The 25,419-nt window shown below is 46.9% G+C and overlaps 1 protein-coding gene across 1 annotated transcript in view; it reads right to left on the bottom strand.

The window, feature by feature from the left end:
- Nucleotides 1-506: 506 nt before the first annotated feature.
- LOC139281491 (RIB43A-like with coiled-coils protein 2) overlaps nt 507-25,419 on the bottom strand; it is a 56,839-nt gene continuing 31,926 nt past the window's right edge. The window contains exons 4-7 of the mRNA XM_070901664.1: nt 19,610-19,728; nt 17,317-17,544; nt 3,097-3,263; nt 507-1,180 (exon numbers count right to left, since the gene is read on the bottom strand). Coding sequence (XP_070757765.1) covers nt 1,099-1,180; nt 3,097-3,263; nt 17,317-17,544; nt 19,610-19,728 — 596 coding nt within the window. The 3' untranslated portion in view covers nt 507-1,098. The remainder of the gene's footprint in view (nt 1,181-3,096; nt 3,264-17,316; nt 17,545-19,609; nt 19,729-25,419) is intronic.

Here is a 25,419-nt window from a genome sequence, read left to right as displayed (position 1 = left end):
TTGAAAAAATACTGTTGCAACAAATGAAGGATTGGATTTTGTGTGTCAGAAGATATTTGTCTGTTCTGACAAGAATCAACTATTTTCTTCTCACAGTTTATTAGATAAACACTGCATTGCTGTGTAATGGAACATGAGTGAATGGTTGTCGATATGTGTTATGTTAAGAATACAATTAAAGGAAAACTTTCTGAATTTTTGATAAAATATTGAACAACTGAATTCTTCATAGATGGTTATTCTCTTATTCAGAAGTGTAGGTATGTTGCTTACATCTGTCATGTTCCTGACTTGTGGGGCTTTTATACTTGTAAATTTTTTCACAGTGCACCACTACAGAAGAATTTCAGTATAGGCCAGGCCTTTGATGGAAAATATGCATACTGGCCACATGCCAAGGGTTGTATTACCTCTTTGTATATTCCAAGATTGGTTTATTGTTCTACAATACAAATCACATTTTAAGAAGAAATTCCTTTTTTTTTATTAACCACAAAAATAGTGTAACAAAAAAGAAATAAAAGATGTTATGGTTGTTTCTGCTGGACTCGCGATTTTTTTTTCATACATCAGCCATGTTAGAAACTAATTAAAGTATTTTGATCCTAACCTGATAACTGCAGATCTCATTGTGAGGCAGTTCAATGGAGGCAGCTGTTTAGCATCATACAATCACTCTGGTAAAAACACTGCCAACTTGCAGACCAGATCAGCATTCTTTAAGAAGTTCTGATCTGCTTACACTTATATCATGGAAAGTTTGATTTTCAAAAAAGTAAATGGATAGGTGTATTCTTATTTTGCAGTATTAGTAGTTTCTTTTCAAACATTTATTATATGGACAAGAAAATAAAAGAAAAATGTTTACACTCTCCCTTCAAAAACCTTTCTGGTTAATATGACAAGCTACTGAGTAACTGGAGAAAAATTTCAAAATCAAAGGGATAACAAATTTAACATATGATAATATTATTATAGAAAACCATGGGAGTTTTCTTATGAAGGTTCTTTCAACAGGAAAGCATGATTTTTAATGAGAAAAAAAATAGTTCCTTTAAACATATTGGGATGTGGCAAAAGATAACCTTGTCATCCATTTCAGCGGCTGGTTGTGTTGAACTGATCAAAATATTTGGAAGTTGGAATATTCACATAGACCTCATTTTTCAGAAATTTCTCCCTGTAAAAAAAAAAGTATTAATCATTTCTTTCTATCCAGGTGGGACACTTGTCTCCTGCACATTCTCCTCCTCTAGCCCGAAGGGTTGATGGCTTGGGCCAAGACTCGTATCAAAGCCACATTATGTTTGGTTGGCAACAGGCATGATTATAGTGGGGCAAAAGAGGCAATATAATTTTTTTATTTTCTCTCTATATCCAGATATGACAGCCACAACCAGTATACAGTTTTGAGACAGCGTCAATTGCTTTTCAATGGGGAGGCTTATGTCAGGTTCTGTTTTGTTTACTTACTTTTATCTCCGTTTCTAAAAATTATTTTGTTTCCTCTTTTCCACACCAATGCCATGCATCTTCCCCAACAAGTTCGAAATCTACTCAGACACAAGAGGTGTGCAGATGCGTCCCGGTATTCACCAATAAAATCTTTCCTCCTTTAGTCTCGGTGGGAAAGTCCTTGTGCTCCAAATGGAACTTTCTTAAGGCAGTATATTTTTGATAAAAAAGTTGAATGAATTAGATCAGATTGGAGAAATCAATTGGGTAAACCCTGTACTCCCATTACGTTTTGCAGTTTACTGGAATGTTGCCTCCATTTGTTTCCCTGTAAATGTCAGGTGTAAATTAAGTCAATATATGGTTTCTCAAAACTTCAGGAGCAGACTTAAAGAGCCCAAATTTGGCCCTCCGGTTTTTTCGGCGCATCTCCGAGCCCCCCGCCGACATTTTACCTCAGAAACAGCACCAAAAAAAATCCTTCCAATCATGGCCAATTCTCGGGCCATCTGTGGAGCTGGCATGGCGCAGAAAAAAGATAGGGGGGCGGAGCTAGGTCCCAGCGCTGAAAACAGTGCCGGGACCTCTGCACATGCACGCTAGAGTCTGCGTGCATGTGCAGTAGCTCCTGGCAGGCCATTTCGACAAACGCGCGCTGCAGGCTGTGTGGGAGGGGCCGAAGCACGCCGACTCTATCCCGGGCAGAGTGGCCTGCCGCACACTCTGATATCGAAGGATCGCAGACTGGTGCGAACATTGACTTGGTGCAGAGCCAGGATGGCAAGGAGAATTCACAGGACACCGAAGAGGAGAGCATTGACAGCAAAAAGTGCCCAGTGTGTGAGGTCATCTTCCCGCTCAACCTGGAGGACTTTGATTTCGAGCAACACGTTGTGAAGCACTTTGTTTACGAGTGTCCAGTGTGCCAAAGGACCTTTCCAGAGAACAGACAAGCTGCCTATGAAGACCATGTGCAGTCCCATTTTATGGAACCAGTTTGAGTTCTACTTTATAAAGATGCCGTTGAGCCCAGCCTTTCCTCTCCCTCTCCCCCCATCCCCCGATGCCGCTGAGACCAGCCTTTCCTCTCCCTCCCTCATCGGCGACCCGCAGCGTTCCCTAAGGTAGGACTTCTTTTTTTTATTTGTTATTTACTGATTGATTTTGGTGCTTTAGATGCAGGTTCCTTCTATTTTTTTATTTGTTATTTATTGATTGCTTATTACTTTGGTCTTGGTGCTTTAGGGGTAGGGTTCCTTCTATTTTTTTATTTTTTATTTATTAATTGCTTATTACTTTTTGTGCTTTGTTTGGTGCTTGGTGGTGCTTTAAATGTAGTCACTTGCGCCGATTCCTTAACTGTAAGTAAGGTCTTTCTGTGCGGACAAAAGTGGACACATACGCTGCGCTAAGTTAGTTTAGTACAACTTTTTTCTGGCCAAATTGGCATAAATGGTGTAAGTGGCTGAGAACGCCCCTTTTTGAAAAAAAAACTAACCTAACAAAAAACCTAACTAACTCACTTACACTGGCGCAAATTAAATGGCCATATTTGCAACTAAAAAGATACACCAGAAAAATCAAGTTACACTAAAAAAAAACGGTGCAACTCATGGGGAAATTTGGGCCCATGGTACTTACCGTGCTTTATGATCCTTATTGAGCAGCATATTTTGACAGTCCATTGCCTTCCGAAGCTGCCGGTTTACTCGCTGCTGATGTCGTTCAAGAAGGATAGCGGCCCTAGCATCATTGATCCGTAGTCTTTCCCATTCTGCATTGAGCTGACGCTCTTCCTCCTCTAGTCTCTATGTATAAACAAGGCAGCATTTTTTTAGTAATGTATTTCATTCTCGTGTTCAGAACAGTTCTTTAAATGTTATTACAGTTTCTGACATAGATCATCACAGGGTTAATCAAAATGACAGACAGTCATTGGAATTTCCTCAGTTGGCCTGCATGTTTGTGTCTATCAGCAAGCAGACTGTCAGTGTTAATTTGTTAAAATAAGTGGCATTGAATCACAGACACAAAAATATTGTTGCCAGCTTTCAGTGAACTCAGACCTATTGACAATTTTTCAGCAAACATCTAATTGCATTAGTACCTGAATACATAAGCATACACACAAGAGCCCCGTTCAAGATGGGGTCTCACTGTTATAGTTTTAGGGTTGTCGACTGTTTTCTCTTACTGTTTAAGCTTCAGTTGTGCGACGTCCTTATCAGCAACAATCTGGAAGCTGCATCTTTTCTATACTCTGTCTCTGTAGAACTGAACACTCAACGGGCTAAGATACTGGATTTAACATATGAGCATACAAAAAAAACAGACAGAAACAAAACAGCTGGTCCAAGATGCCTGTCCCATTCAGACATGTTGCAACTAGACAGCAAGACCTCCAATTCTCCCCACCCTGTAGCAGCCATGCAATCTCTTGGGAGAGGAAAAAAAAATTCTAGACCAATTCAAGGAATAAAGAATTCTCAGAAATTATTCTCTGAACCCCAAAGGCAATCAAAACAAGTCCCAGGAGATAGTAATGACCTTGAGATTTTTCAAGATGGCTGCTGCTAAGCTGGCAGTTCCAAAAGGAGCTCTTCACCTCTATCCAGCCATCCTTTGCCCTTCCTCTCCCAAATCTCCTCGCTTCCACTGTTCCAAGTTTCCCTGGCTCCATCAGTTGGTGCATTTTAGCCCCAACTACATGTTAACTGTTTTAAACCACCATTACCCATCCCCCACCCTGCTCTCTGTTTCTCAAATTTGGTTTCTGAATTCCTGGACTTCTCTGGACGTCAAGAATACACTTCTGCACTGGATTACAATGCAAGACTCATTTGCTGTGTCAAAAATTTGCTGCAAAATTTGTTTCAGCTTCCTCATTATGGCGGTTTCTCTGCTGAGCTGGGTGACTCGTTTGACTGAAATAAAAGCAGAAAATGCTGGAAATACTCAGCAGGTCAGGCAGCATCTGTGGAGACAGAAACAGAATTAACGTTTCAGGTCGATGACCCTTTGTCAGAACTGGAAAAAGTTAGAGATGTAACAGGTTTTTAAGCAAGTGTAGGGCCAGGGAAAGGGGGGAGGAGAGAAAAGAACAAAAGGAAAGGTCTGTGATAGGGTGGAAGGCAGAAGAGATTAAGAGACAAAAGGGCTGATGGTGCAAGGCAAAAGGAGATGATAATGGGACAAGTTAAGAAACAAAAGATGTCTAGATAGGGTGTAAATGGAAAGATCATCAACACCTGCCATGGGAAAGAGAAAAAAAACAGAACAAAAATATAATAAAATAATGAATTTTAAAAAATTGGGGCAGGGACTACGGGCTGAAATTGTTGAACTTGATGTTGAGTCCAGAAGGCTGTAAAGTGCCTAAACGAAAGATGAGGTGCTGTTCCTCGTTTGACTGGATTTTAAGCTTTGTTGGTTGCTGCTACTTGCTGTTGTTTATCTGGTCAGCTAGGTGATTCGTTCTACTGGTTTTTCTGCTTTGTTGGTCACTGGCTTGTGTGGTTTTACATTTTTTTCACTGCTTCTGATCTCCAACTTCGCGTCAACTTTGCCGTCATCCTTCTGCACTGCAACCAATTCTCATTACCGCAGCCATAACCTCCATCCTTCAATTCTCTACTCTTCAACTAGCTTCTGGATATCTCTCGTCTGCTGCACCTCTCTGTGAACTTGGACAACAGTTTGTTGATGCTCCATATCGACTCCATCCTACCCATGTCAACTTTTTACCAACTCGGGTCCTCAGACTTTATGTCTCCTCAAGAGTATCAACTCCAACTGCCCCATCCTACTCTTTCACCGACCTTGCCGCCCAGCTCACTCGTGGGGGGCTAATCTTGCCAATCTCCTCCCCATCCAACTCACCCCTCCAAGCGCTGATCCTGTGGATGCTGGCAGTGGATCAGCCATCACCGATCCTCTCTACATCTCCCTGCAGAATGTCCATTCACTTGCGAACAAGGCCCTTGCCATCCATGAGCTTATCGTGAGATGATTGCATTGACATCATGGCCCTGACAGAAACTTGGCTGAGGGGTGATGACATCCTACCCTTAAATGAAGCCTTCCCGCATGGCTATATCTTCCACCACTTGCCCCACCCAGACCACCATGATGGTGGTGTGGCTTTCATCACCAAATCACACCATGTTCTGTCCTCCTACTCCTCTGCCACTTTCTCCTCCTTTGAGCATCTCACCTTGTTTCACCCATCTCACATTTCATTTAAAATTCATTGAACGACTTCTCATCCTCGGTGATTTCAACCTCCATCTCAAGTCATCATGCGCACTCTTCTCTGAGTTTACTACCTCCTATCCTCCTTTAATCTCTCCCTCCATGTGAACTCTCTAACCCACATTCACATCCACACCCTTGACCATGTCATTTTTCGTGGTTTCGCTATTCCCGCCGTGTCAATTGCAGATAAGGCCATCTCTGCCCACCTCCTTGTATCGCTCTCCACCCACATCCCCCTTCTCCCACCCAACCCTACTTCCTTCTGTGCCTACCCCTGGAAAAAACTCTCTCCAAACTCTCACGACACTCACGAAATCCCAACTGTCCAGCCTTTGGTCCTCCATCCACCATGACATTTCTGCAGCCATCTGCTCAACCACACCCTCACCACCACCTTTTGCCCTAGTCCCTAGTAAAACCATTACTCTCTCTCACCTTGGCTATTCCCCCAGTATGGCCCTCATCTACACTCCCTCAAGTCCAAGGGGCGCAGGCTTGAATGGATGTGGCGGACAACTGGTTTAACCATTCGCTGCCAGATCTGGCTGGACCAGATAAAGCATTATCGGGTCCTACTCTTGTTTGCCAAAACTGCTCACTATTCCAGGATCATTCTGCAATGCAAAGATAACACCCGGTTACTATTCTCTATTGCTAACCGTCTTCTTAAACCCCTCTCCTCTGTCTCCTCCACACTCACCTCCAACAAGTGCTCGGAGCTCATGGACTTCTTTGTCTCCAAGATTGAGACCATCTGATCAGCTGCCTCTGCCACTTCCCTTCCTTCCCCTAGCCAAATTTCCTCTGTCTTCCCCCTGTCCTAGCCGTGAACTCGCATCTTTCTCCAGTTTCTCTCCGATCTCCCCTTTTGACCTCTCCACGCTTATCTTGTCCATGAGACCCAATTGCAGCTCCCTCGACCCTATTCCCACTAAACTGCTGACCACCCAACTTCCTTTTCTTGCTCCCATGTTAGCTGACATTGTTAACGGATCGCTCTCCTCAGGTACTGTCCTCCTCGCCTTTAAATCTGCCGACATCACCCCTCTCCTCAAAAAAACAACCCTTGACCCCACTGTCCTTGCAAACTATCGCCCATCTCCAACCGCCTTTTCCTCTCCAAAGTCCTTGAACATGTTGTCACCTCCCAAAATCGTACCCATCTTTCCCACAACTCCATGTTTGAATCCCTCCAATCTGGTTTGCGCACCTGCCACAGTTCCGAAACGGCTCTCATCAAAGTCACAAATTACATCCTTTGCAACTGTGACAAACAACAACAAACACAACTTACATTTATATAGTTATGAGACAAAATAAATAAATTTGACACAAAGGTAAACTATCCCTTTGTCCTTCTCGACCTGTCTGCAGCCTTAGACATGGTTGATCACTCCATCCTCCTTCAACACCTGTCCACCATTGTTCAGCTGGGTGAGACTGCACTCACCTAGTTCCATTCTTATCTATCCAATCATAGCCATAAAATCACCTGCAATAGCTTCAAACCCCACTCCCACATCGATACCTCTGGGGTTCCCCAAGGAACTATCCTTGGACCCCTCCTATATGCTGCCCCTTGGCGACATTATCCGAAAACACAGCATTAGTTTCCACAGGTACGTTAGTGGCACCCAGCTCTAACTCACCACCACTTCTCTCAAATCCTCCACGGTCTCTAAATTGTCAGAATCCTTGTCCGACATCCAGTACTGGATGAGCAGAAATTTTCTCCAATTAAATATTGGGAAGGCAGGAGCCATTGTCTTTGGTCCCCTCCACAAACTGCATTTCTTAGCCACCTGATTCCATCACTCTCTCTAGCATCTGTCCGAGTCTGAACCAGACTATTCCCAACCTTAGTGTCATATTTGACCCCGAAATGAGCTGCCGACCACATATCCACGGCATAACTAAGACCATCTATTTCCACCTCCATAACATTGCCCGCTTCCGCCCCTGCCTCAGCTCATCTGCTGCTGAAACCCTCATCCATTCCTTTGTTACCTCTCGACTTGACTATTCCAATGCACTCCTGGCTGGCCTCCCACATTCTACCCTACGTAAACTTGAGGTCATTCAAAATTCGACAGCCCATGTCCTAATTTGCACCAAGTCCCGTTCACACATCACCCGTGTGCTCGCTGACCTCCATTGGCTCCTGGTAAAGCAATGCCTTGATTTCAAAATTCTCATCCTGGTTTACAAATCTCTCCATGGCCTCGCCCCTCCCTATCTCGGTAATCTCCTTCAGCCTCACAACAAACCCTCCCCCCACCCCCAAGATATCTGCGCTCCTCAAATTCTGCCCTCTTGAGCATCCCTGATAACAATCACTCAACCATCGGTGGACATGCCTTCAGCTGCCGAGGCCGTAAGCTCTGGAATTCCCTCCCTAAACCTCTCTGCATCTCTACCTCTCTTTCCTCATTTAAGACGCTCCTTAAAACCTACCTCTTTGACCAAGCTGTTGGTCATTTGCTATATTTTCTTCTTATGTGACTTGGTGTCAAATCTTTTGTCTCATAGCTCTCCTGTGAAGCGCATTGGGATGTTTTACTACATTAAAGGCGCTATATAAATAGCAGTTGTTGTTGTTGAGTTATCCGATTAATTGGTAATTAAATCAATGTACATAAGGTTCTCATTAGAATTCAACTGTTTTTTTCCCCCATTCTTTTGCCCTCAGTTTTTTCCCCTCTTTCTTTTAAGCTCCTCCCCTCTCGCACAGAACCATATCATAAATGTTTGTGGACACGATGGCTGTGATTTTGCCAGCACTCAGCAGACTCAATTGGTGGCGGGCCAGCTGTGAAATTTTAAATGATCGCCAACAGGTCAGGAATCCGCTGTCAAAACATGCACACCTGTATTTCCCGATGTTGGGTCTGCCAGCGCTGAGCAGATGGGGAGACCCAATTCAAATCATTAGTGGCTTGTTTAAAGCCACATAACAATGCTTTTTTCCAAGCTTTTTAAACTTACACAGGTCTTCCACCGGTTTCCCGCTGTGCCTAGACCTCAAACCTGCCAGCTGATTCAGATATCTTCCCTAAACTGCATTTCCACTAGATTCACCATGCTGCACCTCTTTACACAAGTCCATGCAGTCTGACCTAATTTCCTCTCCCACCATTGACAGATCACTTCTGTAATTTCTACTTCACCTGCCACCTATTCTATCAATATAGGTGCACTTTATACTCTCTCACCTTGGTCGTCAGAATCTGACCATGATCAGCACCAACAACCAAACCAACCTTCTCCGTAATCACCTGATGTTGCACAGGACATCAACACCGGACCACAATGCTGTCCAGGATGTCAGGGATGGCCTCACCATGGCCATATTTACTTCACTTGATGCTGCACACACTGGCTGCCACATGATGCGCCAGGTTGGCACCACCCCACACCAACAACATAAAGCATCCCTACAATGCCCAAGCCATTCTTTTCACTCTCATTACCATTGCGGGGGGTACCTTTATGTCTCACCATTCACTGAAACTCACGAAGCCACTACAAAGGTGCACACAAATCTGTCCAAGAAAGCAAAGTGTTGAAAATAAAGATTTCAATATTTGACAGAAACTTTACATGAACATTGCATAAAACACCCAAGTGCCTACCCTTGTATGTTGTTAGTTGGTATGATTAGACAAGGATGAGGGTGAGTGTGAGGGGTGGCTAGTGAGATGGAAATGTGATAATGTAGATAGAGAGGGATGGGTGGAGGTGCAAGGTAAGTTGGTGTGAGTAAGGATATGCAAGAGTAGGGTCGGGAAGGCAGAGTGAAAGAGATGTTATTGTGTTCCAAACACAGATGAGGCTGCACACAGGGAGGTTAAAGTAACAGTGACCTCAGTCTTTAATAAGACACTCCAGAGTGACGAACAGGCCTTAGGGGCCGGCTTATATACAGTGCTCTCAAGGGATGCTGGGATCCCTTGGGACTTCAGGGGATGAGCTCCCTGGTGGCGGAACATGGGAGTGCATGCTTTACAGATACACAACATCATCCCCCGACAAAGTCAAAGTGAAAACTATTTACAGGGTGAGGCAGTCGGGAGCCTTCCTTTCCCTGGTGGACCGCCTCGGTACAAATGTCTGTTTTGGTGTGTTGGCTGTGCCCTCGCTGGGCTGGCGTGTTGTTGGCCCTGCAGGACTGCTGGGTGAGCCTGGCCTTGATGGGCTGTCGGGCGTGATGGATTCGATTTTCTGGTCCGGCGTGGTGTCGTTGATCCTTTGGGTGTGTGTTGTGGGCTCGAAAAAGGTGGTGTCTGCTGTGGGTTGTTCAGGGCAGTCTGTGAACCGCAGCCTCGTTTGGTCCAGGTGATTTCTGCAAATTTGTCCATTGTCTAGTTTGACTACAAGCACCCTATTCCCTTCTTTAGCTATCACCGTGCCCGCGATCCACTTGGGACCATGTCCATAGTTTAGCACATACACAGGGTCATTCAGATCAATTTCCCGTGACACAGTGGCGCGACCATCGTTTACATTTTGTTGCTGCCGCCTGCTCTCTACCTGATCATGCAGGTTGGGGTGAACCAACGAGAGTTGGGTTTTAGGTGTCCTTTCCATGAGTAGCTCAGCCGGGGGTATCCCTGTGGGCGAGTGTGGTCACGTGCGGTAGCTGAGCAGTACTTGGGACATGCGGGTTTGGAGTGACTCGTTTAAGGTTCTGTTTGATGGTTTGTACTGCCCGCTCTGCCTGCCCATTGGAGGCTGGTTTAAACGGGGCCAAGGTGACATGTTTGATCCCATTGCGGGTTATGAATTCTTTAAATTCGGCACTGGTAAAACATAGCCCGTTGTCACTGACCAGTATGTCAGGCAGGCCGTGGGTGGCAAACATGGCCTTTCGGGCTTTCAATGGTGGCGGTGGCGGTGCTTCCTGACATTATTTCACATTCAATCCATTTTGAAAAAGCATCCACCACCATCAAGAACATTTTACCGAGAAACGGGACCGCATAGTTGACATGGATCCTCGACCATGGTCTGGAGGGCCAGGACCACAAACTTAGTGATGCCTCTCTGGGCGCGTTGCTCAACTGAGCACATACGCTGCATTGCTGTACTCTACAGGACTCTAAATCAGAGTCGATACCGGGCCACCACACGTGGGATCTGGCTATCGCTTTCATCATTACTATTGTAGTGTATGTAGGCACCTTTACTAATGACTCCACGAGGCAGGGTATGATACTTAAACTGTGTAGACCTGTAGTCCTTTATTTGCAGCTCCTGAGTGCCGACAACAAGCTGTGAGTTCCCTTTTTTACTGCGTTACCTGCCGTGTGCAGGCAACCCCTAGGTCTCCAGCAGCAGCACCCTCTGGTGTACCGGTAAGGTGTGTGCAGTATAAGGGTCTATTCAATGTGGCATAACAGTGTTATAGATATCACAACTATACCCGGGTGTATGCTGTGAAAATCCAAGATGAACGTCTCTCTGCCCTTTTTTGGTAGCACTGCGCGGTTACCCCACAACAGGCAGTCTGCCTGAATGGACAGCTCATCCTTTCGCCGCTGGAACGGCTTGATTGGCTCTTGCATTTCAATGGGGATGCTGGCCCAGCTCCCATGCAGTACACAGTTTTTTACTAGGGACAGCAGAGGATCTTAGCTGGTCCAAGTCCTAATCTGGCGGGCCGTGACAGGTGATTTATCATTTTCAAACGCTTCCATGACCATCAACAAGTTTGCAGGCTGCGCCATTTCCATCCCAGTGGTGGGCAATGGTAGCCGACTGAGAGCATCCGCACAGTTCTCGGTGCCTGGCCTGTGGCGGATAGTATAGTTATATGCTGATAGCGCGAGTGCCCACCTTTGTATGCGGGCTGAGGCATTAGTATTTATCCCCTTGTTTTCAGCGAACAGGGATGTGAGGGGCTTGTGATTGGTTTCCAGCTCAAATTTGAGGCCAAACAGGTACTGATGCATTTTCTTTACCCCGAACACACACGCTAATGCCTCTTTCTCAATCATGCTGTTGGCCCTCTCGGCCTTAGACAAGCTCCTGGAAGCATAGGCGACAGGTTGCAACTTCCCCGCAACATTAGCTTGTTGTAATACACACCCGACTCCATACGACGACGCGTCACATGCTAGCACAAGTCTCTTACACGGGTTATACAATACAAGCAGCTCGTTGGAGCATAAAATGTTTCTGGCTTTCTCAAAAGCAATTACTTGTTTTTTTTCCCATACCCAGTTCTCACCTTTGCGCAATAACACATGTAGGGGCTCTAAAAGGGTGCTTAATCCCGGTTGGAAGTTACCAAAATAGTTGAGGAGTCTCAGGACCAACCACAGCTCCGTGATGTTCTATGGCCTGGGCGCGTTCCTGACAGCCTCTGTCTTGGTGTCTGTGGGCTGAATGCCATCTGCCGTGATCTTTCTTCCCCCAAACTCCACTTCTGATGCCATGAAGACGCTTTTCGACCTCTTCAGCCGCAGCCCTACATGATCCAGTCACTGGATGACCTCCGCCAGGTTTTTTAGGTGCTCGGCGGTGTCCCGACCCGTGACCAATATGTTGTCCTGACAGACCACCGTGTGTGGTACCGCCTTGAGTAGGCTCTCCATGTTTCTCTGGAAGATCGCTGCAGCCGACCGAATTCCAAACGGGCATCTGTTGTAGATGAACAGTCCCTTGTGCGTGTTGATGCAGGTGAGGCCCTTCGAAGACTCCTCCAGCTCCTGCGTCATGTAGGCTGAAGTGAGGTCGAGCTTGGTGAACGTCTTGCCTCCTGCCAGTGTCGCAAATAGGTCGTCTGCCTTAGGTAGCGGGTATTGGTCCTGTAGCGAGAAACGATTAATAGTTACTTTATAATCGCCGCAAATCCTGACCGTGCCATCACTTTTGAGTACTGGAACAATCGGGCTGGCCCACTCACTGAATTCCACTGGGGAGATGATGCCGTCGCGTTGCAGCCTGTCCAACTCGATTTCCACTCTCTCCCTCATCATGTGCGGTATCGCTCACGCCTTGTGCCTCTGGGACCAAGTGGATTCGCACCTTCGCCCCGGAAATGTTTCCAATGCCTGTCTCAAAAAGGGAAGGAAATTTGTTAAGAACCTGGGTACATGAGGCCTCATCGACATGTGATAGCGCTCGAATGTCATCCCAGTTCCAGCGGATTTTGCCCAGCCAGCTCCTTCCAAGCAGTGTGGGGCCATCTCCCGGGACAATCCAGAGTGGCAGTTCGTGCACCGTGCCCTTGTAGGTGACCTCGATCATGGCGCTGCCCAGGACAGTGATAAGCTCTTTGGAGTACATTCTCAGTTTTGTGTGGATGGGGCTCAGGGCTGGTCTGAATGCCTTGTTGCACCACAGTCTCTCAACATCTTTTTACTCATGATGGATTGGCTAGTGCCAGTCTCCAGTTCCATGGCTACGGGTAAGCCATTCAATTTTACGTTTAGCATTATAGGTGGACATTTCGTCGAAAATGTGTGCACCCAGTGTACTTCAGCATCTGCCTCTTCTCTCTGAGGCTTGAAATTGCTTTGATCCACCATGGACCGATCTTCCTCTGCCACGTGGTGGTTAGCAGGTTTTTCAGAGCTTGCAGCTCGTTTGCAAGCTCGTTGGAGGTGCCCCATTGTTCCACAGGTCTTGCAAACATATCCTTTGAAGCAGCATGGATAGGCTGAATGGAAGCCTCCACAATGCCAACAAGGTGTGAACTGCCTTGCATTCATCCTTTGTTGGGGACTCTGAGTCATCTGGGTCACCTGAGGCCTGCTGGCAGTTGCAGACTCGTGGGTTCTGCCCTGTACATTTGTGCTCGCAAACACAGTTCCAGTTAATTTATGAACGTTGCTAGCACTTGTGTGCTGAGAGATTTGTTTGGTGTTATCACTGGTGACATAAACGCCTGTGCTATTGCAATGGCCTTACTGAGGGTCTCTACAGTCAAAAGTTTTCGTAGGATGATCTCGTGGCCAATGCCCAGTACAAAAACGTCTCTGAGCATTTGCTCCAGGTAGCCATCAAACTCACATTGTCCTGCAAGTCGCCATAGCGCGGCGACGTAGCTCTCCACTTCCTGACCTTCAGATCGCTGGCACGTGTAGAACCGATACCTTGCCATCAGCACGCGCTCCCTCGGGTTAAGATGTTCGCGAACCAGTGTACACAGCTCGTCATACGACTTATCTGTGGGTTTCACCGGAGCCAGAAGATTCTTCATGAGGTTGTAGGTCGGTGCCCCGCAGACTGTGAGGAGGACCGCTCTCATTTTTGCAGCGCTTCCTTCTTCGTCCAGCTAGTTGGCTACAAAGTAATGGTCTAGCCGTTCGACATAGGCTTCCCAGTCCTCACCTCCAAGAACTTCTCCAGGATGCCCACAGTTTGCTGCATCTTTGTGTTGGATTCGTATTCTCGTCGCCAGTTATTGTGTTCCTAACGCAGATGAGGCTGCACACAGGGAGGTTAAAGTAACAGTGACCTCAGTCTTTAATAAGACACTCCAGAGTGAGGAACAGGCCTTTGGGGCCGGCTGATATACAGTGCTCCCAAGGGATGCTGGGATCCCTTGGGACTTCAGGGGATGAGCTCCCTGGTGGCGGACATGCTTTACAGATACACAACAGATGTGGGCACAGCAGACTAAGCTTGAGTGTGGCTTTGCAGTAACGTTTCATGATCTACTGAGATCATTGAAAGGTTTGCATCACTGCAGCCTTGTCCTCCTGATATCCCTGCTTGTGCCCTCCTGTGCAATGTGCAACCAGGCTGCATTGGTCTCCTAGGGAGGTCTCTTCCGTCCATTGGAAGGGAAAAGAACAAACTTGCGTGCTGTGACTCCCTCCATAAGCATATGCAGGGAGTCATGGGAGAGCGTGGGTGCAGCCATGGATCTCTGTGCTCAATGCTGCAGAACACACAGCACAAATGTCGAAGTAAATTTACACATGGTCCCTTTAAGGAAACTGGCTGATGATGACATCATCAGACCCGCTTCCTTCAATTGGCTGGAAAACTTGCTGGGCAGGCTTAACAAGCCCAATAAGGGGAAGTTGTGTCGGAGGCCGGGATGGAACCAGAAGCGGGACCGAGACCTACCACCAACATCGCTCGCTTCAGACTTGCCAAAGTAGGGAAAATCGCTGCCAATGTTGGTCAAAGGCTTCAAAATGCAATTTGATTTTTACAAAAGATCAAAGAATTGTTTTTTTATAAAATGAATCTTCAGGTTACATAGTTTAAATGAATTTTTATCTATTCAATGCCTAAAATGTTTCTTTTCTAAAATGTTTTCTGTGGTGGCTGGCTGACAGCAACCTACCTCGGTGAAAGTTTGCAGCAAATCCACACACTTAACTACTATAAAGCAGTCACTTCAAATGTACTTGTCTTCCCTCTGTTTATGTGGATTTCTGTATAAATTTTGAGAGGCATAAATGCCATCCATATGATAGAAATAATTGATACTGATCATTGGGTTATCACTTATACATCAGTCTATGGCCTTTGAAACTGTCCCATCAGGCGCTCACCAAGAAAGATTCTCAGTTTGGTTGTGTCCTGAAGATGTGTCAGTTGATTTTCTGATTTTGAGGACTCCGATATCTTTGAATCCTATTTTGATTGACAGTATTATATCATTGCATTGACTGCCTTTTGAATCCCATCACAATCAGCCGCAACACCAGCAGCATCAGGCACACCAGTAGCACCAGCAACCTTCTTCACAATCGGCAGATGCTGCACAGGACAGAGAACATCAGCACCCGACCACAATGCGGCCCGGGATGGCCTCACCATGGCCAGCTTTACTTCACTTGACGCTGTACACCCTGGCTGCCACATGATGCACCAGGTTGGTACCACTGCACACCAGCAACATAAAGCATCCCTACAATGCTAAAGCCATTCCTTTCACACTCATCACCATTGCGGACGTCACCGGACGTGCTTCTTCAAATTGGCCGGGAAATGCGCTGGGCGGCCTTACCAAGCCCAATCTAGGGAATGTCATTTTACAGAGCGGAATGGAGACAGCAGCAGGGTCAGGACCGCCGCCGACATCACCCGCCATGGACTCGCCAAAGTTAGTAAAATCTCAGCCTGTTTTCAGTGCATATATGAATGGTAAATGGGTTTGTTGCTCACCCACTTCTAAGTTAATGTATAGTACCACATTTTGGCTTATAGGGAACATGAGCTTGTCTATGGAAACAGACTTTTGTGTTCAGCATGAAAAATATCTCAAGTGATCTCAAATCATGACAATATTTTCTCAGGATATTTTACATCACAGTGATTCTAATGGCTCAGTGGATAAATTACATGTGGAACATCACTATGCCATGCCATCCAGAGAGGACACTGTTTGATCCCACACCTGTTCTAACTCAGCTGATCTCAGCCAATGCAACACCACAAACATGATCATTGGTCTCTATGTTCTCTCATTAGAGAGTGTGGTAAAAATATCAGAGTGACTATTTGCACTAGTTTTTTGTGTGTCCTTCTGTGCATGCCACATTGGACTCCACCCACTTTTTGAGCATGGGCCCTCGATTCGATCGCGCATGCGCAGTGCGACGTACGAGGAAGCCAGATGTCCGAAGTGAGGTGCGAGAGAGAGACAGCCGCGTGGAACTGCCGCTGGAGCTGCTTCTAGCTTTTGGAATATTTGGAACAATTTCGCAGCCTTCTGTGGGAGAGAAAACATCGGAGATAATGGGAGAGAGAGTGAGAGAGAGAGAGACTGGGGATGGGGGGTGGAGAGAGAGAGAGATTGGGGAGAGAGAGAGAGAGACTGGGGATGGGGGGTGGAGTGAGAGAGAGATTGGGGAGGGAGAGAGAGAGACTGGGGAGGGAGAGAGAGAGAGAGAGAGACTGGGAGGAGAGAGAGAGAGAGAGAGAGAGAGACTGGGGGGAGAGAGAGAGACTGCGGGGAGAGAGAGAGAGACTGCGGGGGGGGGGGAGGAGAGAGAGACTGGGGGGGGGAAAGAGAGACTGGGCAGGGAGAGAGAGAGAGAGAGAGAGACTGGGGCAAGAGAAACAGAAACTGGGGGTGGGGGGGAAGAGAGGGGAAGCGGGAACTTGGGCTGGAGGGGGCATGAACTTAAGCTGGGGGGTGTAAGGTACTTGGGCTGGGGGAGTCAGGAACTCGTGCTGGGATGGGGGCGCTCTATCCTGTCTGGTGTCTGAAGTCAGAATGGCTCGAATTACACTTTGCAAAGTCACTCAGAACTTGGGCTCCAATTGCACATTCCAGAGAAACTTCTGGATGTGTCTTATCCTTCAAGGGGACCAATCAGCAATCAGGTCATGTGATCATGGAGAGCCTATCAGAGCATTTTTCCCGTGCAAATAGCTAGTCCTAAATATAATTAGAGTTCCCACTCCTGATTACCATGCAGTGACCATTGTTATAAAGTGTGCTTGTGCAGGTATAAAGATAAGGCAGAATTGGCTTTATAATCAAATAGCCTGTTGCCACTCACTATCCAGCTTCACACATGAAAAATGGTCAAGGCAATGGAAGGCTCCAGTGCCAGTGGAAGCGAAATATATATCAGTGCCTTTAGGCAAGTTGCAGGGAACAGGGGCAAAATTGGAGACAGCTGATATTTGTACCTTTTTCTCCTGGACTTGTTGCTTCTGTTTGCGAGTGACATCATCCGCATCATCTTGCGACATTCCTTTCCAACGATCTACAATGACACGATTTGGTCCAAAAGCACTTGTTGCCTGTTGTGGGTTTTCTGTTAGTAAGTCACTGTGAAGATGGTTTTCAATTTCAAATAAATTATCTTCTTGCTCTTGGAGTTTTTCAAGCTTACGTTTTGTAGCAGATTCAGTTGCCTAAGCCACACCAAGATAAAAAATAAACTATTAGCTCTCCAGAGATTTTTTTTCCCTCTCTGTGAAACATAGTAGAATCAAGAAGAAAAATGTGTTGTAGTTTGTTGCCCCATTCTACTTACTGGAGGTAATTTTAACTTTCAGCGATGTTGTGTATTGGGTGCTATCAAACTAGCTGGCTATTATACACCACGCCCGATTTTCCTGTGTATTGAAGTAAACAGAGTATTGAAGGAAAATTTGGGCGTGGTGTAAACTCAGCAGCCAATTTGATATCACCCATTTTGCCCGAAGTTAAAATTATCCCCTCTATTTAGCTGCAAGGCAGATTTTCTCTTGCAAGCTCTCCAAGCCACCACCTCAAAACATGACGGGGCAGAAATTGGTCTTGGTCACACCATTTATTTTTAAATGCAAAATTCATGTTGGGGACACCAATTTCCGGTCACGATCTTATGTGCCCGAGTCCCCTGGAAGTGCGCTTGCTGCCAAATTGACTTCTGAGTTCCTGGGGTGCCCGTGCAATACAGGTGCTAGGCCGCTTTAATCTGGGGTCTACTGCCTGTTCAGGACCCCACTGCCAAATTCAACAGAAACTAGGCAGAGCATGTGCTCAAGATGCTTTGCTAATTTTTTCTGGTTGAGCCACAGCCTAACCAGCGGGTCCTTTAAAGGGACCACTGGAGGCCACTACAAAAAAAATAAGTTTTGTTTTTTAAAACTTACCTTAATGTGGAACCAGAGGAGCAGGTTTTGAGAAGTCCCCGACCAGCAAGCTGCTTTGGGACTTCCGATTGGTGCCCACAGCTCTCCGGCATTATGAAGATAAGGCCCGAGGCCCAATTTCAAGCAAGCTTTAAGTAACCATCTTCGGGCCCATGTTTTAGACACGCAGGCCATTTTGTGCAGATTTTTAGGTGTGTGACCCAATTTCCCGACCAATACCTGCTACCTGAGGTCCACCATCTGGCAGTCTGCTCAAGGACTAACAGTGAAAGCACCCAGTAAGATCAAGTTCAATCAAAATTGGCATTCAAATCTGAGAAATCATGGAGATAACTTTAACTTTTGCCGACAGTGTAAATAGGCAATATCAGATCAACAGCCAGTTATATAGCTCTCTAGAGGTTGGAATCCAATACTTTGTGTAGTGCAGAAAAAATTATTAGTTTCAAATGTAGAAATGTAACAAATTTAATATCTGGTGAACAGTATGAGCTCCATATCGGAATACTGGCCTAAGGTTTAAGACTTGGATCAGTTCAGAGGTGTGAGGAAACAAATGGGTATTCAGATTTGGTACCTCAATTCCATGCACTTTAAAGCCTGCAATGCTGATTTTATTCTCTGCTCTCTGGATCCAATAATACCTTTGGTTCTGGTGGTATTCAACGGATCATCCTCAAAATGTGTGGCTCTGAATATAATTCTATCCTATACTGTGTCCTCAGTCTAACTTATTTTAGTCCATCTTTCCTTCCCTTTTAGAATTTTGTTCATGGTCACACCTCTCTGAGAAAGGTGATTCCTCTTATCCTTCACACTGCTTCTCGATTTCCTCTATATGGGTAGCTTTTAAATTTATGAAAGCTGTTGTTAATGCTCAAATTATTCATCATCTTATAAGTTTTGCCTTAATCCATGATTTCCAGTATGATCACACATTGATGATCTTTTTACCAATATGGAACTCTGCTGTTGAACATGTGGGTGAATCATCTGACATTGACATCACATCTCCAAAGCCTTTGATAGGGTCTGGTACTGTGTACTTCTAAACAAAGTACAATCATATGACCTCCCACAAAAGTTACATTCATATACAGAGCCTTGCTTTCTCAACAAAAAAGAGTGAACCGGTCACTGATAGGCCTATAAGCATTGAAGCGCAGATGAAGCCATCTTTTTCCATGCCTGTCAGCATGCAAAAGTTCAACTTTTACAAGTGAGGCAATTTTATGAACTGGGAGGAGTATGGGCATGTGAATCATGCAAGACAAATGAAATGCTTACTATTGATCTAGTCTCTAACCAAAAACAAAAAAGGTGAGAATAAAAGTGAAACCTGTGCCCTATTGAAAGCTTTTGTTGTTATAGTAACAGCTCTCCTAGTGTCTTCTTCCATTTGTTGCAGTTCACAAGCTCTTTGATCCATAGCTATCCTAGTCTTATCAAATAGTCTATCTGAAAAAAGAACAGAACAAAAATCATACAAAGTATAAACTTAGGAAGGTCATCTTTTTTACTTCAGATTTTGCTGGGTTTTTTGTCCTCCTCAAGGAAACGGGATACTAAAGAATAGGAAAGGCACATTTTTCTTTTCTACTGTGGTGACAAATCAGATACATTACAGGTCTTGCATAAATCAGAAGTGCATTTCCTGTCTAATTTCTCATATCCAGTTCTATTCATTGATTCATAAGACATAAAACCAAATCTACATCTCCCTGTTCAGGCAGGTGTTCAAAATACCATGGCACGACAAGGTCAGTTTTTGGAATGCATGCAGCAAGCTGGGAGCCTTGCTTTCTGGCCACACATATTGGGAAATCATGGGCACATTTCTCACAAGTTTTCTTCCATTGAAAGAAATTAACAGAAAATCCTGCGGAGCTCATCCACAATTCTACAATTTGCGTGGCTAGCAGGCAAGGCTGTCAGTAGTATGCATTAAGAAAATCAGCTCTATATGAAAAAGGGCAAGAAGTTATCCTGGTGTCGTTGCCAACCTTTCTTCCTCAATCAACACCAAAAGCACATTAACTGACCATTGCTGTTTGTGAGACCATGCTGCTGTATTCACTTACAAAACAACAGTAACTACAATTCAAAGTAATGCATTGTATGTGAACTGCTTTGGGACATCTTAGGAGAGAGCTACATAAATGCAAGTTATTTATTTCTGTTCTTTCAAAAGAACCCATCCCTCAGCAGTTTCTGAATGAGACTGCGAGTTCAGTGCCACTGTGTGCTGTGTTATGGGCAAATATTTTTACCACGGAATTATAATCATTAAGAATTGTGTGCCCAAACTAAACATCAATGTAGGATCAAACTAAACATCAAAGAGAACAGACTTTCTTTTCATCAGTCCTGACTCTTTGGGCCCAAGTTTCCACATGATTTGCGCCTGATTTTTAGGAGCAACTGGTGGAGAACGGACTATCTTAGAAATCGCAATTCTCCACATTTTCTTTTCTGCAGTTCTAGTCAGGTAGAACAGTTCTACTTTGGAACAGAATTTTTTCTTCAAAAGGGGGCGTGTCCGGCCACTGACGCCTGATTTGAAAGTTTCCACAGTGAAAATGTACTCCAAACTAAAGTAGAATGGAGCAAGTGAAGACTTTTGTAGAACTGAAAAAACCTGTTCTACACATTAAAAAATCAGGCGCAGGTTACAAATCAGGCGTCCAGAACGAGGTGGGGGGGGGGGGAAGGGAACTCATTAAATTCTACAATAAATCCTTATTTATACTTCTACAAATATTATACAAATAAATCCAACCTGAATAAACATTTATAAGCAAAGAAAAGATTAAATAAACCATCTTCCTACCTGTGTGAAAGTGCTTCAGCCAGGAAGAATGGTGCAGCAAGCCTCATAAAACGAGGGAGCCGACCGAATGCGGGCGGGGGGGGAGGAGGGAGCCGACCGAACGCGGGCCGGGGGAGGCGGAGGAGGGAGCCGACCGAACGCGGGCCGGGGGGGGGGAGAAGGGAGCCGACCGAACGCGGGCCGGGGGGGGGAGGAGGGAGCCGACCGAACGTGGGCCGGGGGGGGGGGGGAGAAGGGAGCCGACCGAACGCGGGCCGGGGGGGGGGAGGAGGGAGCCGACCGAACGTGGGCGGGGGGGGGGGGGGGGGGGTGGGGGGCCGACCGAACGCGGGCGAGGGGGGGGGGGGGAAGAGGGAAGGGAGCTGACCGAACGCGGGCCGGGGGGGGGGAGGAGGGAGCCGACCGAACGCGGGCCGGGGGGGGGAGGAGGGAGCCGACCGAACGCGGGCGGGGAGGGGGGGGGAGGAGGAGGAGGGAGCCGACCGAACGCGGGCGGGAGGGGGGAGGGAAGGGAGCCGACCGAACGCGGGCCGGGGGGGCGGAGGAGGGAGCCGACCGAACGCGGGCCTGGGGGAGGAGGGAGCCGACCGAACGCGGGCGGGGGGGGGGCCGACCGAACGCGGGCGGGGGGGGGGGGAGAGGGAAGGGAGCTGACCGAACGCGGGCCGGGGGGGGGGAGGAGGGAGCCGACCGAACGCGGGCCGGGGGGGGGAGGAGGGAGCCGACCGAACTCGGGCGGGGAGGGGGGAGGAGGGAGCCGACCGAACGCGGGAGGGAGAGAGCCGAACGAACGCGGGCGGGCGGGCGGGAGGGAGGGAGCCGACCGAACGCGGGGGAGGGAGCCGACCGAAGGCGGGCGGGTGGGAGGGAGGGAGCCTACCGAACGCGGGGGGGGGGGAGGGAAGGGAGCCGACCGAACGCGGGGGGGGGGAAGGGAAGGGAGCCGACTGAACGCGGGCGGGAGGGAGCCTACCGAACGCGGGGGGGGGGGGGGGGGAGGGAATGGAGCCGTTCCAGACGGCTGGCGGGAAAGAGAGAAGGCTGCAGGAAGGCTCAGAAATTGAGGAGCCATTTCCCGATGGCAAAAGGGGGAGGTCGTCGGGAAACGGCTGCCTCAACTTTCTGAGGCTTCCTGCACCCTTCTCACTGCTACAAGAAGCCTCTGTGTTTGATGGCAATGTACTTTTATTAAAAAATGTTCAAAAACTAAACAGCTACAAAGAACTACAAAAATGGCCGAGTGCCAATGTTTTTTTCACACTGAGCATGCGCGAACGCTCCAACGCGCACGTGTAGCGTTGCCGGCAGGAAAAAAACTAATTTAAATAGTACCCGCCCCCTCCCACTTACAAAATCGGCGCGAGTGTAGGCTCCGCCCCCCTGGGCGCCGCGCCGAGCAGACAAGGAGCTGCAGAACGTTCCAGAATCGCTCGTTTTTTTTTCCGGCGCCGTTTTAGGCGCGAAAAACGGGCGCCCAGCTCGGAGGGGCGCCCGTTTTTTATCATGTGGAAACTTGGGACCTTTATGTTTCATTTCATCTTGCAGTTACAAATGCAAAACAAGTATTTGTCCAATTAGTCCCCAAGGATTTTTTAAAATGCATTTGCAACTGCAAGATAAAATGAAACACAAAGAGGATGATGTCAGGAAGGTTGCACCCAAGGAAATACTTGTTATGCATTGAGTTAGGTATATATATTCTTCAAAACAACTTGTCCAGATTCTCAATAATTTAAAAAATCTTTCAGAAAGCTGTGGATGTGTAGTTTAAACATATTCTATTCAAATATTTTTAAATATTTGTATTTACTGAGATACAGTATAACAAGACTTACTGCATTCCCAATCTCAGCAAACTTGAGGAGGATTGCAAAATCAGAGGATTACACAGGATATACAGCACAGAAACAGGCCATTCGACCCAACTTGTCCATGCCGGCGTTTATGCTCCACCCAAGCCTTCTCCCATCTTTCCTCATCTAACTCTATCAGCATAACCTTCTGTTCCCTTCTCCCTCATATGTTTTTACAGCCTCCCCTTAAATGCATTTGTATACTATTCACTTCAACCACTCCCTGTGGTAGCGAGTTCCACATTCTCACCACTCTCTGTTAAATAAGTTTTTCTGAATTCCTTATTCGATTTCTTGGTGATTATATCATCTTATATTGATGGCCTCTAGTTATGCTCTTCCGCACAAGTAGAAACATTGGACCCAAGTTTCGGGCCGTGCCTAGAACGGCTCAGCCCTGACCTGGACGCCCGTTTTTCGCGCTCGAAAGTGCGCTGAAAAAATACTTGCATATTCTCCAGCTTCCTGCAGGTCTTCAGCAGCTTGGCGCGGCGTGCACAGAACAGCGGGGGGTGGAGCAAGGGACTCGCGCCGATTCTACAAGTAGTGGGGGGGCGGGGCTAATTTAAATAAGGCAACGTCGTACCGGCAACCCTGCGCGTGCACGTTGGAGCACGCGCGCACGCGCAGTGGCACATAAATATTTGCACTCGGCCATTTTTAAAGGGACTAGAGGAAAAATGAAGATTTGTCTCATTGACCCCTGGAAAGGCTTGTGATTTAATTATAGTGATTTTTTTTGTGTCTGAAGGAGTGCTTTTAGTAGCACTGTTGAATAAATCACCTGCTGAAATCAGTGAGTGCAGCTTTTCACTGCTAAACTTGCAGAACCGGTGCTGCATTGGTGCATGCAAATTAAGGACTGTGTGTTTTGAAAAATAAGAGTGTCAATTCAACTTTGCAATGGAACAACGTCCACCAAGAACAAAGAATTTCTTGCATGAGGAAGTGGAGATATTAGTCAACGTCATTGAGCAGAGATAGCAGGAGCTAGATACTAGCAACAGGGGTCGCATAAAAGTGCCACCAAAAGAAACTTAGAAATGCTGGAACCAAGTTGCAGAAGATTACTGCGCAGTAGTGCATACTATGAGATCTGGAAGCCAGTGTAAAAAGAAATGGCACGTCCTTGGTCAAGTAGTTAGTATAAGTAATATTTTCCATTTTTAATGTAATCGTAATTGTAACGTGACTATCTGTATGTCCCACCTTGCAGAAAGACGCATTCTGTAAAAAGTTATATTTTACTCTTTGCAGAAGAAATTGGCCCACAACAAAAGGGAAGTAACTCGGACAGGAGGAGGCACGCCCAATCTGCATCCACTGACACCCTTGGAACAGAGGGTAGCTGCTATGAGGAGTTGTACATGGAGAAAAGCAATCAGTACAGCACAAGCTGGGCCCGCACGTGAGGATAAATCCTGAAAATGCATCGTGGCCCTTCAAATCAACCTGCTGCCTGGCCAGCTATGTGTGAGTGTACTCATGCCATCCATCCTGCCCCCTCCCTTGCTGTTAAACATTTGACTGTTCTGATGTATTTTGCAGAACATGATGATGATGATGATGATGCTGCTGCTGCCAACCCTGAGGATCCTGAAGATACAGAACAAGAACCAGTACAACCAGATGCGGACGATCCAGACTGAATGATGGCAGCGATGACTGAAATGTCTGCAGGGGTGAGCTTCCAAATTAACGTTTATGAGCCCCCATCAAGGGGCATCAGAGTTTCAACCCCTAGCATAGGTTTTGGTTCTAGCTTCCATGGTTTTGATTCCGATGTTGCGGGTCCCAGTGGTGCTACTGGTGTAATACAGCAGTCTACAGTCAGTGTACTACCGTCCGAGCCTGCGCCTGCCACTCGCATAGGTTCTGGTTCCACCTTCCATGGTTTTGATTCCGACGTTGCGGGTCCCAGTGCTGCTGGTGATATCATGGAGCAGTTTACACCCATTCACCCACCATCCCAGCCCATGGCTCGCACTCGAGTGCTGTCGTCTGGAACACCGAGCGCCCCACCTTCCCAGCCCGTGCCTTGCTATCTAGTACTGCCGCCTGGAACACAGAACATCCCACCATCCCAGCCCGAGTCTCCCCGTGTAGTGGTGCCGCTTGCAACACTGAGTGTCCCACCGTCCGTGCCCGCACCTCCCAGTGTAGTGGTGCCACGAGGCAGACCCAGGCAGAGGAGAAGGAGATTGGAGACACGCTCTCCTGAGATGCAGTGTGCAACAGGTGCGGCTCAGGTTGTGGCATTGGGTATGGAGACCAATGAGCTTACCCGCTCACTCATCGGTGGCGTCAGTGCAGTGGGTGAAGAGGTGATGGTCCTGACGGGAGAAATAGCAGTAATGACACGTGAACTTAGGGAGGAAATGTCCGAGGGAGTGCAATCGACAGCACAGGCCGTCAGGGAGGGCATGCAAATGACGGCACAGGGCATCAGGGAGGGCATGCAAGTGA

Source organism: Pristiophorus japonicus, chromosome 15, assembly GCF_044704955.1.
Source record: "Pristiophorus japonicus isolate sPriJap1 chromosome 15, sPriJap1.hap1, whole genome shotgun sequence".
NCBI lineage: Eukaryota > Metazoa > Chordata > Chondrichthyes > Pristiophoridae > Pristiophorus > Pristiophorus japonicus.
The sequence above is the reverse complement of the archived record's forward strand: the minus strand, read 5'-3'. Positions and strand labels throughout refer to the sequence as shown.